The following is a 17,346-nucleotide window of genomic DNA, read 5'->3' on the forward strand; positions in this document are numbered from 1 at the left end:
CCTTTGTTTGTCTGTCTGTTTTGTCTGTTTGTCTGTCTGTGACTGACACACTTTCCTGACATATCATTGTTTGTTGTTTTGTTCTTTGTGTTTCAGGTCATTAAACCCCCTCCTCCTCCTCCTGCTCCACTGCGGCCTCCGCCACCCGTGAGTACACACACACACACACACACACACACACACACACACACACACACACACAGACACACAGACACACACACTCACACACACACACACACACACACACACACACACACATACACACACACACACATACAGACATACACACACACACATACACACGCATTTCATGTTTCTCATAACCTAGCATTACATAATTACAACATTACAACATTAAATCGTTACATCGTTACATCGTTACAACATTACATCGTTACAACATTACATCGTTACAACATTACATCGTTACAACATTACAACGTTACATCGTTACAACATTACAACGTTACATCGTTACAACGTTACATCGTTACATCGTTACAACGTTACAACATTACATCGTTACATCGTTACAACGTTACAACATTACATCGTTACATCGTTACATCGATAAATCAAATCAAATCAAATCAAATTTATTTATATAGCCCTTCGTACATCAGCTGAAATCTCAAAGTGCTGTACAGAAACCCAGCCTAAAACCCCAAACAGCAAGCAATGCATGTGAAAGAAGCACGGTGGCTGGGAAAAACTCCCTAGGAAAAACTCCTGAGAAAGGCCAAAAACCTAGGAAGAAACCTAGAGAGGAACCAGGCTATGAGGGGTGGCCAGTCCTCTTCTGGCTGTGCCGGGTGGATATTATAACAGAACATGGTAAAGATGTTAAAATGTTCGTAAATGACCAGCATGGTCAAATAATAATAATCATAGTAATTGTCGAGGGTGCAACAAGCACGTCCGGTGAACAGGTCAGGGTTCCGTAGCCGCAGGCAGAACAGTTGAAACTGGAGCAGCAGCATGGCCAGGTGGACTGGGGACAGCAAGGAGTCATCATGCCAGGTAGTCCTGAGGCATGATCCTAGGGCTCAGGTCCTCCGAGAGAAAGAAAGAAAGAGAGAAAGAGAGAATTAGAGAGAGCATATTTACATTCACACAGGACACCGGATAAGACAAGAGAATACTCCAGATGTAACAGACTGACCCTAGCCCCCCGACACATAAACTACTGCAGCATAAATACTGGAGGCTGAGACAGGAGGGATCAGAAGACACTGTGGCCCCATCCGATGATACCCCCGGACAGGGCCAAACAGGCAGGATATAACCCCACCCACTTTGCCAAAGCACAGCCCCCACACCACTAGAGGGATATCTACAACCACCAACTTACCGTCCGAAGACAAGGCCGAGTATAGCCCACAAAGATGTCCGCCACGGCACAACCCAAGGGGGGGGCGCCAACCCAGACAGGAAGACCACGTCAGTGGCTCAACCTACTCAAGTGACGCACCCCTCCCATGGACGGCATGGAAGAACACCAGTAAGTCAGTGACTCAGCCCCTGTAAAAGGGTTAGAGGCAGAGAATCCCAGTGGGAAGAGGGGAACCGACAAGGCAGAGACAGCAAGGGCGGTTCGTTGCTCCAGCCTTTCCGTTCACCTTCACACTCCTGGGCCAGACTATACTTAATCATAGGACATAGGACCTACTGAAGAGATAAGTCTTCAGTAAAGACTTAAAGGTTGAGACTGAGTCTGCGTCTCTCACATGGGTAGGCAGACCATTCCATAAAAATGGAGCTCTATAGGAGAAAGCCCTACCTCCAGCCGTTTGCTTAGAAATTCTAGGGACAATTAGGAGGCCTGCGTCTTGTGACCGTAGCGTACGTGTAGGTATGTACGGCAGGACCAAATCGGAAAGATAGGTAGGAGCAAGCCCATGTAATGCTTTGTAGGTTAGCAGTAAAACCTTGAAATCAGCCCTTGCCTTAACAGGAAGCCAGTGTAGGGAGGCTAGCACTGGAGTAATATGATCAAATTTTTTGGTTGTAGTCAGGATTCTAGCAGCCGTATTTAGCACTAACTGAAGTTTGTTTAGTGCTTTATCTGGGTAGCCGGAAAGTAGAGCATTGCAGTAGTCGAGCCTAGAAGTAACAAAAGCATGGATTAATTTTTCTGCGTCATTTTTGGACAGAAAGTTTCTGATTTTTGCAATGTTACGTAGATGGAAAAAAGCTGTCCTTGAAGCAGTCTTGATATGTTCTTCAAAAGAGAGATCAGGGTCCAGAGTAACGCCGAGGTCCTTCACAGTTTTATTTGAGACGACTGTACAACCATCCAGATTAATTGTCAGATTCAACAGAAGATCTCTTTGTTTCTTGGGACCTAGGACAAGCATCTCTGTTTTGTCCGAGTTTAAAAGTAGAACATTTGCAGCCATCCACTTCCTTATGTCTGAAACACAGGCTTCTAGCGAGGGCAATTTTGGGGCTTCACCATGTTTCATTGAAATGTACAGCTGTGTGTCGTCCGCATAGCAGTGAAATTTAACATTATGTTTTCGAATGACATCCCCAAGAGGTAAAATATATAGTGAAAACAATAGTGGTCCTAGAACGGAACCTTGAGGAACACCGAAATGTACAATTGATTTGTCAGAGGACGAACCATTCACAGAGACAAACTGATATCTTTCCGACAGATAAGATCTAAACCAGGCCAGAACTTGTCCATGTAGACCAATTTGGGTTTCCAATCTCTCCAAAAGAATGTGGTGATCGATGGTATCAAAAGCGGCACTAAGATCTAGGAGCATGAGGACAGATGCAGAGCCTCGGTCTGACGTCATTAAAAGGTAATTTACCACCTTCACAAGTGCAGTCTCAGTGCTATGATGGGGTCTAAAACCAGACTGAAGCGTTTCGTATACATTGTTTGTCTTCAGGAAGGCAGTGAGTTGCTGCGCAACAACTTTTTCTAACATTTTTGAGAGGAATGGAAGATTCGATATAGGCCGATAGTTTTTTATAATTTCTGGGTCAAGATTCGGCTTTTTCAAGAGAGGCTTTATTACTGCCACTTTTAGTGAGCTTGGTACACATCCGGTGGATAGAGAGCCGTTTATTATGTTCAACATAGGAGGGCCAAGCACAGGAAGCAGCTCTTTCAGTAGTTTAGTTGGAATAGGGTCCAGTATGCAGCTTGAGGGTTTGGAGGCCATGATTATTTTCATCATTATGTCAAGAGATATAGTACTAAAACACTTTAGTATCTTACTAAAACACTTTAGTATCGTTACAACGTTACAACATTACATCGTTACATCGTTACAACGTTACATCGTTACAGCGTTACATCGTTACAACGTTACATCGTTACAACGTTACATCGTTACAACGTTACATCGTTACATCGTTACATCGTTACATCGTTACAACGTTACATCGTTACATCGTTACATCGTTACAACGTTACATCATTACATCGTTACATCGTTACATCGTTACAACGTTACAGCGTTACAGCGTTACATCGTTACAACGTTACATCGTTACAACATTACATCGTTACATCGTTACAACGTTACATCGTTACATAGTTACAACGTTACATCGTTACATCGTTACAACGTTACATCGTTACATCGTTACAACGTTACATCGTTACATCGTTACATCGTTACAACGTTACATCGTTACATCGTTACAACGTTACAGTATCCAGCGGCTTCCATTTGTAATTCTGGGTGTATTTGCGCTCATACATTCCTGACCTGTTTGTTATCCCTTTAGGAGCCGGAGGAGGACGACCACCTGCCCAAGAAGAAGTGGGCGACTGTGGACGCCTCGTACTACGGAGGGAGAGGAGCAGGAGGGATCAAACGCATGGAGGTTGGACTATATACTACAGTCATTGTTCAGTGTGGTTTGTACTGTGTGGCTCAGTTGATAAAGCATGGTGTTTGCAAAGACAAGAGTTGTGGGTTCGATTCCTGCTGGGGCCACCCATATGTAAAAATGTATGCACGTGTGACGTTAAGTTGCTTTGGATAAAAACATATTATATATTATGATATATTATACTAGTATGTACAAAACATTATGAACACCATTCCATGACAGGCTGACCAGGTGAATCCAGGTGAAAGATATGATCCCTTATTGATGTCACCTGTTTAATCCCCTTCAATCAGTGTAGATGAAGGGGAGGAGACAGGTTAAAGAAGGATTTTTAAGCCTTGAGACAGTTGAGACATGGATTGTCTATGTGTGCCATTCAGAGGGTAAATAGGCAAGACTAAATATTGAAGTGCCTTTGAACAGGGTATGGTAGTAGGTGCCAGGCCGCACCGGTTTGTGTCAAGAACTGCAAACGCTGCTGGGTTTTTCACGCTCAACAGTTTCCTGTGTGTATCAAAAATGGTCCACCACCTAAAGGACATCCAGCCAACTGGACACAACTGTGTGAAGCATTGGAGTCAACATGGGGCCAACATCCCTGTGCAACGAGGGCAAAAGGGGTTCTGAGGGCAAGAGGGGGTGCAACTCAATATTAGGAAGGTGTTCTTAATGTTTTGTACACTCAGTGTACATTATCTCAAACATCATGGGCTGGTTTAGTCACACAGAGCCTGAATCAAAACTGGATCTGCTGTCATCTGGTACCCTAGCAGTGTGCCCAGAACAGAACAGACCAGCCAGCCGCCAGATGAGAACAGACTCAAACTCCACACTATACTCTAGCCTTGCCCGGCCTGCCTGTGACTCCAGGAAGGTGCAAAGTAAAGCGAGTCTTCTTAGATTGTGTGTGTAGGCATTATGTCGTCTCTGTCAGCTGCTGACGGCTCTGACATGACAGGTGCTGCCATCTCATCCTTCTCTCTCCTCTCAGCCTGGTTTTCTGAAGTCACGGGATGGATGAAGGATTGAGTACTGCTGTCGGCTTGATGTATTTATCCATCTCGCCCCCTCTCCCCATCTCTCCCCCTCTTTCCACCTCTCTCCATCTCTCCCCCTCTTTCCATCTCTCTCCATCTCTCCCCCTCTCTCCATCTCGCCCCCTCTCCCCATCTCTCCCCCTTTCCATCTCTCTCCATATCTCCTCCTCTCTCCATCTCTCCCCCTCTCTCCATCTCGCCCCCTCTCCCCATCTCTCCCCCTCTTTCCATCTCTCTCCATATCTCCTCCTCTCTCCATCTCTCCCCCTCTCTCCATCTCTCTCCATATCTCCCCCTCTCTCCATCTCTCCCCCCTCCCCCTCTCCCCATCTCTCCTTCTCTACCCCTCCCCCCCACTCTCCATCTCTCTCCATCTCTCCCCATATCTCCCCCTCTCCCCATCTCTCCTTCTCTCCCCCTCTCTCCCCATCTCTCCTTCTCTACCCCTCCCCCACTCTCCATCTCTCATCTCTCCATCTCTCTCCATATCTCCCCATCTCTCCATATCTCCCCCTCTCCCCATCTCTCCTTCTCTCCCCCTCTCTCCCCCTCTCCCCCTCTCCCCATCTCTCCTTCTCTAACCCTTCCCCCCCACTCTCCATCTCTCCATCTCTCCTTCTCTCCCACTCTCTCCCTCTGTACATCTTTCCCTCCTCCTTTCCAACTCCCTCACCTTGGCAGTTCTTTGTTCAGCTCACTGCATACCTTCCTGCTCGCTTGTTCGCTACCTCTCTCCAAAGCTAATTGATGTAGTGTAAAGCTAACACACTCCCACTACCTTCTACCCATACTACCAAGCCCAGAGGAAGTTGGTGAGATAGCGGCGATTTCTGAGAGCCTTAGGGGGGGGAAACGATCATACCTCCAACTTTCCCTACGATTGTTGAGGCTTTGTTCATGCAGCCATCGTCTCTATACGGTCCCCACTTCCCCTGCAGTGTTAATGCAGAACGCTCGTACAACCTGCAGTGTTAATGCAGAACGCTCGTACAACCTGCAGTGTTAATGCAGAACGCTCGTACAACCTGCAGTGTGTTAATGCAGAACGCTCGTACAACCTGCAGCGTGTTAATGCAGAACGCTCGTACAACCTGCAGTGTTAATGCAGAACGCTCGTACAACCTGCAGTGTTAATGCAGAACGCTCGTACAACCTGCAGTGTGTTAATGCAGAACGCTCGTACAACCTGCAGCGTGTTAATGCAGAACGCTCGTACAACCTGCAGTGTTAATGCAGAACGCTCGTACAACCTGCAGTGTTAATGCAGAACGCTCGTACAACCTGCACCGTGTTAATGCAGAACGCTCGTACAACCTGCAGTGTTAATGCAGAACGCTCGTACAACCTGCAGCGTGTTAATGCAGAACGCTCGTACAACCTGCAGTGTTAATGCAGAACGCTCGTACAACCTGCAGTGTTAATGCAGAACGCTCGTACAACCTGCAGTGTTAATGCAGAACGCTCGTACAACCTGCAGTGTTAATGCAGAACGCTCGTACAACCTGCAGTGTGTTAATGCAGAACGCTCGTACAACCTGCAGTGTTAATGCAGAACGCTCGTACAACCTGCAGTGTTAATGCAGAACGCTCGTACAACCTGCAGTGTTAATGCAGAACGCTCGTACAACCTGCAGTGTTAATGCAGAACGCTCGTACAACCTGCAGTGTGTTAATGCAGAACGCTCGTACAACCTGCAATGTTAATGCAGAACGCTCGTACAACCTGCAATGTTAATGCAGAACGCTCGTACAACCTGCAGTGTTAATGCAGAACGCTCGTACAACCTGCAGTGTTAATGCAGAACGCTCGTACAACCTGCAGTGTTAATGCAGAACGCTCGTACAACCTGCAGTGTTAATGCAGAACGCTCGTACAACCTGCAGTGTTAATGCAGAACGCTCGTACAACCTGCAGTGTTAATGCAGAACGCTCATACAACCTGCAGTGTTGATGCAGAACGCTCGTACTACCTGCAGTGTTAATGCAGAACGCTTGTACAACCTGCAGTGTGTTAATGCAGAACGCTCGTACAACCTGCAGTGTGTTAATGCAGAACGCTCGTACAACCTGCAGTGTGTTAATGCAGAACGCTCGTACAACCTGCAGTGTGTTAATGCAGAACGCTCGTACAACCTGCAGCGTGTTAATGCACAACGCTCGTACAACCTGCAGTGTTAATGCAGAACGCTTGTACAACCTGCAGTGTGTTAATGCAGAACGCTCGTACAACCTGCAGTGTGTTGATGCAGAACGCTCGTACAACCTGCAGTGTGTTAATGCAGAACGCTCGTACAACCTGCAGTGTTAATGCAGAACGCTCGTACAACCTGCAGTGTTAATGCAGAACGCTCGTACAACCTGCAGTGTGTTAATGCAGAACGCTCGTACAACCTGCAGTGTTAATGCAGAACGCTCGTACAACCTGCAGTGTGTTAATGCAGAACGCTCGTACAACCTGCAGTGTTGATGCAGAACGCTCGTACTACCTGCAGTGTGTTAATGCAGAATGCTCGTACAACCTGCAGCGTGTTAATGCAGAACGCTCATACAACCTGCAGTGTGTTAATGCAGAACGCTCGTACAACCTGCAGTGTGTTGATGCAGAACGCTCGTACAACCTGCAGTGTGTTAATGCAGAACGCTCGTACAACCTGCAGTGTGTTGATGCAGAACGCTCGTACAACCTGCAGCGTGTTAATGCAGAACGCTCGTACAACCTGCAGTGTGTTAATGCAGAACGCTCGTACAACCTGCAGTGTGTTAATGCAGAACGCTCGTACAACCTGCAGTGTTAATGCAAAACGCTCGTACAACCTGCAGTGTTAATGCAGAACGCTCGTACAACCTGCAGTGTTAATGCAGAACGCTCGTACAACCTGCAGTGTTAATGCAGAACGCTCGTACAACCTGCAGTGTTAATTCAGAACGCTCGTACAACCTGCAGTGTTAATGCAGAACGCTCGTACAACCTGCAGTGTGTTAATGCAGAACGCTCGTACAACCTGCAGCGTGTTAATGCAGAACGCTCGTACAACCTGCAGTGTTGATGCAGAACGCTCGTACAACCTGCAGTGTTGATGCAGCACGCTCGTACAACCTGCACCGTGTTAATGCAGAACGCTCGTACAACCTGCAGTGTGTTGATGCAGAACGCTCGTACAACCTGCAGCGTGTTAATGCAGAACGCTCGTACAACCTGCAGTGTGTTAATGCAGAACGCTCGTACAACCTGCAGTGTGTTAATGCAGAACGCTCATACAACCTGCAGTGTTAATGCAAAACGCTCGTACAACCTGCAGTGTTAATGCAGAACGCTCGTACAACCTGCAGTGTTAATGCAGAACGCTCGTACAACCTGCAGTGTTAATGCAGAACGCTCGTACAACCTGCAGTGTTAATGCAGAACGCTCGTACAACCTGCAGTGTTAATGCAGAACGCTCGTACAACCTGCAGTGTTAATGCAGAACGCTCGTACAACCTGCAGTGTGTTAATGCAGAACGCTCGTACAACCTGCAGCGTGTTAATGCAGAACGCTCGTACAACCTGCAGTGTTGATGCAGAACGCTCGTACAACCTGCAGTGTTGATGCAGCACGCTCGTACAACCTGCACCGTGTTAATGCAGAACGCTCGTACAACCTGCAGTGTGTTAATGCAGAACGCTCGTACAACCTGCAGTGTGTTAATGCAGAACGCTCGTACAACCTGCAGTGTTAATGCAGAACGCTCGTACAACCTGCAGTGTGTTAATGCAGAACGCTCGTACAACCTGCAGTGTTGATGCAGAACGCTCGTACAACCTGCAGTGTGTTAATGCAGAACGCTCGTACAACCTGCAGTGTTAATGCAGAACGCTCGTACAACCTGCAGTGTTGATGCAGAACGCTCGTACAACCTGCAGTGTGTTAATGCAGAACGCTCGTACAACCTGCAGTGTTAATGCAGAACGCTCGTACAACCTGCAGCGTGTTAAGCACAACCTGCAGTGATAGAATGTACTAGTAATCTTTTATTCATCAGGGTAGATAGATATATGATGTGTGTGTGGAGGTGTGTGTTTTTCCATGGGGAATGGGAGATCATAGGCAGCAGTACTGTATTGTAGCAACTGAACCTACAGCTTGACGAGCGTGTCAATAATTAACCACTCACCTGTCTTGTGCCGGTGCCGGTGGGTTCTACCCGGCAACAGATGTGCTGGATTTAATTAAAACAGGATAAGCTTCAGAAACGACAAGAAAAGCGATGATGGAAATGAAAACAGTAAAAACAACACGACCTGGTTATTGATCAGGGGTTATACGAAAGGGACAATGTATGTTTACTTTTCAAAACAGTGCAACGTTCTACAGAACGTTGCCAACAACATGACGTTGAACCTGAATTGACCTTCTGACCCCTGTCTGTTGTGTCCTATCCAGGTGCGTTGGGGAGAGAAGGGCTCTACAGAAGAAGGGGCAAGGCTAGAGAAGGCTAAGAATGCTATAGTGTCTGTTCCTGAGGAGGTGGAAGAGCCCATGATGGCCAGACGGGCCCCCAAACCCACCCCTACATACCACCAGCACCAGGAGTCCAAATGGTATACCCCTATAAAGGTACGTTCAAGATTACGTCTGGAAATGGCACCCAATTCCCTTAACTCTCTTGTTTTGGTCAGAGCCTGATAAGGCCTAGTCAGTTGGAGATGGCTTCCGGGAAGCTTGGTTTCACTATTGTTTTCACTTCACAGATTCTATACGGTAAATGACATTGTAATCGCGAAAGTTTGGATTCCAATACAATTGTTAATGACAGTATCTTTATTTTTCCGTAAAATGTATACATTGTCTTCAGAAAGTATTCACACCCGTTGACTTTATCCACATTTTGTTGTGTTACAGCCTGAATTTAAAGTGGATTGAAATGAGGTGTTGTGTCACTGGCCTTTACACACAATACCCCATAATGTCAAAGGGGAATGATGTTTTTAGACATTTTTTAAAGCTGAATATCAATAAGTATTCAAACCCTTTGTTTTGACAAGCCTAAATAAGTTCAGGAGTAAAAATGTGCTTAACAAGTCACATAATAAGTTGCATTGATTCACTCTGTGTTCAATAATAAAGTTTAACATGATTTTTGAATGACAACGTCATCTCTGTACCCCACACATACAATTATCTGTAAAGTCCCTCAGTCGAGCAGTAACATTTTTAAACACAGATTCATCCACAAAAGACCAGGGAGGTTTTCCAATGCCTCGCAAAGAAGGGCACCTATTGGTAGATGGGTAACAATAAAGAAAAGCAGATATTGAATATCTCTTTGAGCATGGTGAAGTTATTAATTACACTTTGGATGGTGTATCAATACACGCAGTCACTACAAAGATACAGGCATCCTTCCTAACTCAGTTGACGGAGAGGAAGGAAACCGCTCAGGGATTTCACCATGAGGCCAATGGTGACTTTAAAACAGTTACAGAGTTTAATGGCTGTGGTAGGAGAAAACTGAGGATGGATCAACAACATTGTAGTTACTCCACAATACTGACCTAAATGACAGAGTGAAAAGAAGGAAGCCTGTACAGAATAAAAATATTCCAGATCATGCATCCTGTTTACAAGAAGATACTAAAGTAGAACTGCAGAAAATGTAGCAAAGAAATCAACTTTATGTCCTGAATACAAAGAGTTTTATGTTTGGAGCAAATCCAACACAACACATCACTGAGTACCACTCTTCATATTTTCAATCTTAGTGGTGGTGGCTGCATCATGTTATGTGTATGCTTGTCATCGGCAAAGACTAGGGAGTTTATTAGGATAAAAAGAAACAGAATACAGCCAAGCACAGGCAAAATCCTAGAGGAAAACCTGGTTCAGTCTGCTTTCCACCAGACACTGGGACACAAATTCACCTTTCAGCAGGTCAATAACCTAAAACACATGGCCAAATATACACTGGAGTTGCTTACCAAGATGACAGTGAATGATCCTGAGTGGCCTAGTTACAGTTTAGACTTAAATCGGCTTGAACATCTATGACAAGACTTGAAAATGGCTGTCTAGCAATGATCAACAACCAACGTGACAGAGCTTGAAGAATAATGTGCAAATATTGTACAGCCCAGTAAAGCGGGTATGAATACTTTCTGAAGGCACTGTAGATATGCCATGAATCAATGTTCAAGCACAGCTGTTTCTCTTCCTGTTTTCAGGGTCGACTGGATGCGCTGTGGGCATTGCTTCGGCAACAGTACCACAGAGTTTCTCTCATAAGACCGACCTCTGAGGACAAGGTAAATAACAACCGCTGATATTCTTAAAACCCAAACCCATAACCCACAACCACATGAAACCAGCTAGGAGGAACAAAACTACGTTTTTTGTATCAGTAGCAGCCGTATCGTGGTGTTTCAGTCCTTAAACCGCTTTAGGGGCCCGCTTGCTTGACACAGATTAAACCTATGACAATCTCCATTGTGTGTTTTTCTTTGTCCAATATTAGGTTTAATCTTTGTTTGTGAAACCGGGCCCTAGATGTACGACACAGCCAGGGTAGTGAGAGTCAGTTGTGTTAGTTTGCTAGGGCATAGCCCTACAGTATATGGTTGTGACTATACTGAACTTCTCTCTCTCTCTCTCTCTCTCTCTCTCTCTCTCTCTCTCTCTCTTACTCTCAGTCTCTCTCTGTCTCTCTCTGTCTCTCTCTCTCTCTGTCTCTCTCTCTGTCTCTCTCTCTTGTCTCTCTCTCTCTCTGTCTCTCTCTCTCTCCTCCTCTCTCTCTCTCACTCTCCTGTCTCTCTCTCTCTCTCTCTCTCTCTCTCTCCTCTCTCTCTCTCTCTCCTCTCTCTCTCTGTCTCTCTCTCTCTCTCTCTCTCTCTCTCTCTCTCTCTCTCTCTCTCTCTCTCTCTCTCTCTCTCTCTCTCTCTCTCTCTCTCTCTCTCTCTCTCTCTTCTCTCTCTCTCTCTCTCTCTCTCTCTCTCTCTCTCTCTCTCCTCACTCTCTCTGTCTCTCTCTGTAATAAGAACATGGTTTTTCAGGCCAGTAAGTCAGCAGCGAGGCAGCCAATAGCAGTAACTGTAGAAATGTTCAGAATATACTCTAACGCTGCTGAGTTTATCAACCCTGGCCTCTCAGTAGTGGAGGAGAAGGTGTCACCTCCAAATGCATGACTTACTTCGTATCAAGAGATGACATGGTGTTTGAAAAACATATTTTAATGTTTAAGACAAGGTGGTGATGTCACTTAGGTAGATCAATATAAACACGTTGTCTTAGGGTTTACTGGCAATAGTGATTGTGTGTGTGGTGTGTGTGTGGTGTCTGTGAGTGTGTGGTGTGTGTGTGTGTGTGTGTGTGTGTGTGTGGTGTGTGTGTGTGTGTGTGTGTGTGGTGTCTGTGAGTGTGTGTGTGTTGTGTGTGTGTGTGTGTGTGTGTGTGTGTGGTGTCTGTGAGTGTATGTGTGTGGTGTGGTGTGTGTGTGGTGTCTGTGAGTGTGTGTGTGTGTGTGTGTGTGTGTGGTGTGTGTGTGTGTGTGTGTGTGTGTGTGTGTGGTGTCTGTGAGTGTGTGTGTGTTGTGTGTGTGTGTGTGTGTGTGTGTGGTGTCTGTGAGTGTATGTGTGTGGTGTGGTGTGTGTGTGGTGTGTGGTGTGTGTGAGTGTGTGTGTGTACTGTGTCGAAAAAAAAGAAAGAATGAAAATATCTCCTGTACATGTGCTCTGTCCTCTTCCTGGTTTTATGACTAAATGGAACAGAGTGGTTGCTAACCAAGCCACATCCTGGTGACGAGTTGCCATCAGTAACCAGACAGGCAGAAAGGCAGACAGACATGAGAGGACTGCAGCCGCTCTCTGTCCCTCCCTTGTGTCCTTTCAGACGCCAAACCCCAGGGCTGTCTTTTAATTCCTTGATCAGGTCTGTGCCAAGGTGCAACCATTAGCTATCAAAGCCTAAGGAGGGAGTCTCTGGCCAACCGGTGCCAGGCAGGGGAGAGAGGGAGGAGGGCAGGCAGCCGGACTGATGCAAGGTGGGCCACCATGGAGCACAGAGGAGATGAGCAAAGGGTGGAGGAAGGGAATGGAAGGAGAGGAGGAGGAAGGGAGGACGAGAGGGGGTGGTGGTATTTGATGGTGGACAGGAAGCCCCCGGGGTCATGAATGTTTTAGCAGGCTCATCGGCAGCGTCGGGTTACAAGGACTCCTACAGGTGTAAGGAAGCAGGTTGTCACCGACGTCTGTTCAGCATGGGGACCCCAGGGTCTCTCTCTACATCCCTCCTTCCCTGAGCCCCGCGAGCCAGACTGCTGGATCATCAACAGATGTAGTGAAGAGAGAGGGGTTGAAGGGAGGAGAAAGAGAGACAGCGGGTTGAGGGGAACTGAGGGAGAGAGGCAGGGAGAAACGGAACAGCTAGTTTTTTGGTCTCACATTTAGCGCCCGAGGGCGTGCAACACCAAAGGTAGAGCGGGGGTTGGCCACAGCTGTGGTGCGGCTCTCGCCCCGGGGCAGGGGAGCAGAGATCTGATGTGGTTTGACTGTGTTGTCGTGGAGACCGGGGAGACAGGGAGCCACTTCAGAGCCAAGTTAGCAACCCAACATCTGCCGCTAAGTTTTAGCCCTGCTAGGGATCCACTGGGGACAATAGGTAGAGAAAGAGAGAGATGGGGGAAGGATGGAGGGAGGAAGAGGTAAAGATGGAGGGAGGGAAGGATGGAGGGAGGGATGGAGGGAGAGGGAAGGCTGGCCTTGTTATGCTGGTGGTGGTGGGGCTGAATATCCCCACTGGGCGCACACTGGTTGTGTCAACGTTGTTTCCACGTCATTTCAATTAAAATATGTTGAAACAACATGTATAAACACTGTGACTGGCAGCAGGCCTCAACATGTAGAAACACTGTGACTGGCAGCAGGCCTCAACATGTAGAAACACTGTGACTGACAGCAGGCCTCAACATGTAGAAACACTGTGACTAGCAGCATCCCTCAACATGTATAAACACTGTGACTGGCAGCAGGTCTCAACATGTATAAACACTGTGACTGGCAGCAGGTCTCAACATGTATAAACACTGTGACTGGCAGCAGGTCTCAACATGTATAAACACTGTGACTAGCAGCATCCCTCAACATGTATAAACACTGTGACTAGCAGCATCCCTCAACATGTATAAACACTGTGACTAGCAGCAGGTCTCAACATGTATAAACACTGTGACTAGCAACAGGTCTCAACATGTATAAACACTGTGACTAGCAGCATCCCTCAACATGTATAAACACTGTGACTAGCAGCAGGTCTCAACATGTATAAACACTGTGACTAGCAGCATCCCTCAACATGTATAAACACTGTGACTGGCAGCAGGTCTCAACATGTATAAACACTGTGACTGGCAGCAGGTCTCAACATGCATAAACACTGTGACTAGCAGCAGGTCTCAACATGTATAAACACTGTGACTAGCAGCAGGTCTCAACATGTATAAACACTGTGACTGGCAGCAGGTCTCAACATGTATAAACACTGTGACTGGCAGCAGGTCTCAACATGTATAAACACTGTGACTGGCAGCAGGTCTCAACATGTATAAACACTGTGACTAGTAGCAGGTCTCAACATGTATAAACACTGTGACTAGCAGCAGGTCTCAACATGTATAAACACTGTGACTAGCAGCATCCCTCAACATGTATAAACACTGTGACTAGCAGCAGGTCTCAACATGTATAAACACTGACTAGCAGCATCCCTCAACATGTATAAACACTGTGACTAGCAGCAGGCCTCAACATGTATAAACACTGTGACTAGCAGCAGGTCTCAACATGTATAAACACTGTGACTGGCAGCATCCCTCAACATGTATAAACACTGTGACTAGCAGCAGGCCTCAACATGTATAAACACTGTGACTAGCAGCAGGTCTCAACATGTATAAACACTGTGACTGGCAGCAGGTCTCAACATGTATAAACACTGTGACTAGCAGCATCCCTCAACATGTATAAACACTGTGACTGGCAGCAGGTCTCAACATGTATAAACACTGTGACTGGCAGCAGGTCTCAACATGTATAAACACTGTGACTGGCAGCAGGTCTCAACATGTATAAACACTGTGACTAGCAGCAGGTCTCAACATGTATAAACACTGTGACTAGCAGCAGGTCTCAACATGTATAAACACTGTGACTAGCAGCATCCCTCAACATGTATAAACACTGTGACTAGCAGCAGGTCTCAACATGTATAAACACTGACTAGCAGCATCCCTCAACATGTATAAACACTGTGACTAGCAGCAGGTCTCAACATGTATAAACACTGTGACTAGCAGCATCCCTCAACATGTATAAAAACTGACTAGCAGCAGGTCTCAAAATGTATAAACACTGTGACTGGCAGCATCCCTCAACATGTATAAACACTGTGACTAGCAGCAGGTCTCAACATGTATAAACACTGTGACTAGCTGCATCCCTCAACATGTATAAACACTGTGACTAGCAGAATCCCTCAACATGTATAAACACTGTGACTGGCAGCAGGGCTCAACATGTATAAACACTGTGACTGGCAGCAGGTCTCAACATGTATAAACACTGTGACTAGCAGCATCCCTCAACATGTATAAACACTGACTAGCAGCAGGTCTCAACATGTATAAACACTGTGACTAGCAGCATCCCTCAACATGTATAAACACTGACTGGCAGCAGGTCTCAACATGTATTAACCATGTGTGTTAGAAACAGGTTTGTGTTTAGGGTTAGGGTTACGGGTTAGGGGTTAGGGGTTGGGGTTAAGGGTTAGGGGTTAGGGGTTAGGGTTAGGGGTTAGGGTTATAGGTTAGGGGTTGGGGTTAAGGGTTAGGGGTTAGGGTTAGGGGTTAAGGGTTAGGGGTTAGGGGATATAGGTTAGGGGTTGGGGTTAAGGGTTAGGGGTTAGGCGTTAGGGGTTACGGGTTAGGGTTAGGAGTTTGTGTAAAGACTGTGACTAGCAGAATCCCTCAACATGAATAAACACTGTGACTGGCAGCAGGGCTCAACATGTATAAACACTGTGACTAGCAGCAGGTCTCAACATGTATAAACACTGTGACTGGCAGCAGGTCTCAACATGTATAAACACTGTGACTAGCAGCATCCCTCAACATGTATAAACACTGTGACTAGCAGCAGGCCTCAACATGTATAAACACTGTGACTAGCAGCAGGTCTCAACATGTATAAACACTGTGACTAGCAGCAGGTCTCAACATGTATAAACACTGTGACTAGCAGCAGGTCTCAACATGTATAAACACTGTGACTAGCAGCAGGTCTCAACATGTATAAACACTGTGACTAGCAGCAGGTCTCAACATGTATAAACACTGTGACTAGCAGCAGGTTTCAACATGTATAAACACTGTGACTGGCAGCAGGTCTCAACATGTATAAACACTGTGACTAGCAGCAGGTCTCAACATGTATAAACACTGTGACTAGCTGCAGGTCTCAACATGTATAAACACTGTGACTGGCAGCAGGTCTCAACATGTATAAACACTGTGACTGGCAGCAGGTCTCAACATGCATAAACACTGTGACTAGCAGCAGGTCTCAACATGTATAAACACTGTGACTAGCAGCAGGTCTCAACATGTATAAACACTGTGACTGGCAGCAGGTCTCAACATGTATAAACACTGTGACTGGCAGCAGGTCTCAACATGTATAAACACTGTGACTGGCAGCAGGTCTCAACATGTATAAACACTGTGACTAGTAGCAGGTCTCAACATGTATAAACACTGTGACTAGCAGCAGGTCTCAACATGTATAAACACTGTGACTAGCAGCATCCCTCAACATGTATAAACACTGTGACTAGCAGCAGGTCTCAACATGTATAAACACTGACTAGCAGCATCCCTCAACATGTATAAACACTGTGACTAGCAGCAGGCCTCAACATGTATAAACACTGTGACTAGCAGCAGGTCTCAACATGTATAAACACTGTGACTGGCAGCATCCCTCAACATGTATAAACACTGTGACTAGCAGCAGGCCTCAACATGTATAAACACTGTGACTAGCAGCAGGTCTCAACATGTATAAACACTGTGACTGGCAGCAGGTCTCAACATGTATAAACACTGTGACTAGCAGCATCCCTCAACATGTATAAACACTGTGACTGGCAGCAGGTCTCAACATGTATAAACACTGTGACTGGCAGCAGGTCTCAACATGTATAAACACTGTGACTGGCAGCAGGTCTCAACATGTATAAACACTGTGACTAGCAGCAGGTCTCAACATGTATAAACACTGTGACTAGCAGCAGGTCTCAACATGTATAAACACTGTGACTAGCAGCATCCCTCAACATGTATAAACACTGTGACTAGCAGCAGGTCTCAACATGTATAAACACTGACTAGCAGCATCCCTCAACATGTATAAACACTGTGACTAG

At 46.2% G+C, this 17,346-nt stretch overlaps 1 protein-coding gene across 1 annotated transcript in view; it reads left to right on the forward strand.

The window, feature by feature from the left end:
* The window catches only part of LOC115165027 (anthrax toxin receptor 2), a 125,555-nt gene that overhangs the window by 55,938 nt on the left and 52,271 nt on the right, over window positions 1-17,346 (forward strand). The window contains exons 12-15 of the mRNA XM_029718043.1: window positions 97-147; window positions 3,751-3,849; window positions 9,319-9,492; window positions 11,097-11,177. Coding sequence (XP_029573903.1) covers window positions 97-147; window positions 3,751-3,849; window positions 9,319-9,492; window positions 11,097-11,177 — 405 coding nt within the window. The remainder of the gene's footprint in view (window positions 1-96; window positions 148-3,750; window positions 3,850-9,318; window positions 9,493-11,096; window positions 11,178-17,346) is intronic.

This window comes from Salmo trutta, chromosome 27, assembly GCF_901001165.1.
Source record: "Salmo trutta chromosome 27, fSalTru1.1, whole genome shotgun sequence".
Lineage (NCBI taxonomy): Eukaryota > Metazoa > Chordata > Actinopteri > Salmoniformes > Salmonidae > Salmo > Salmo trutta.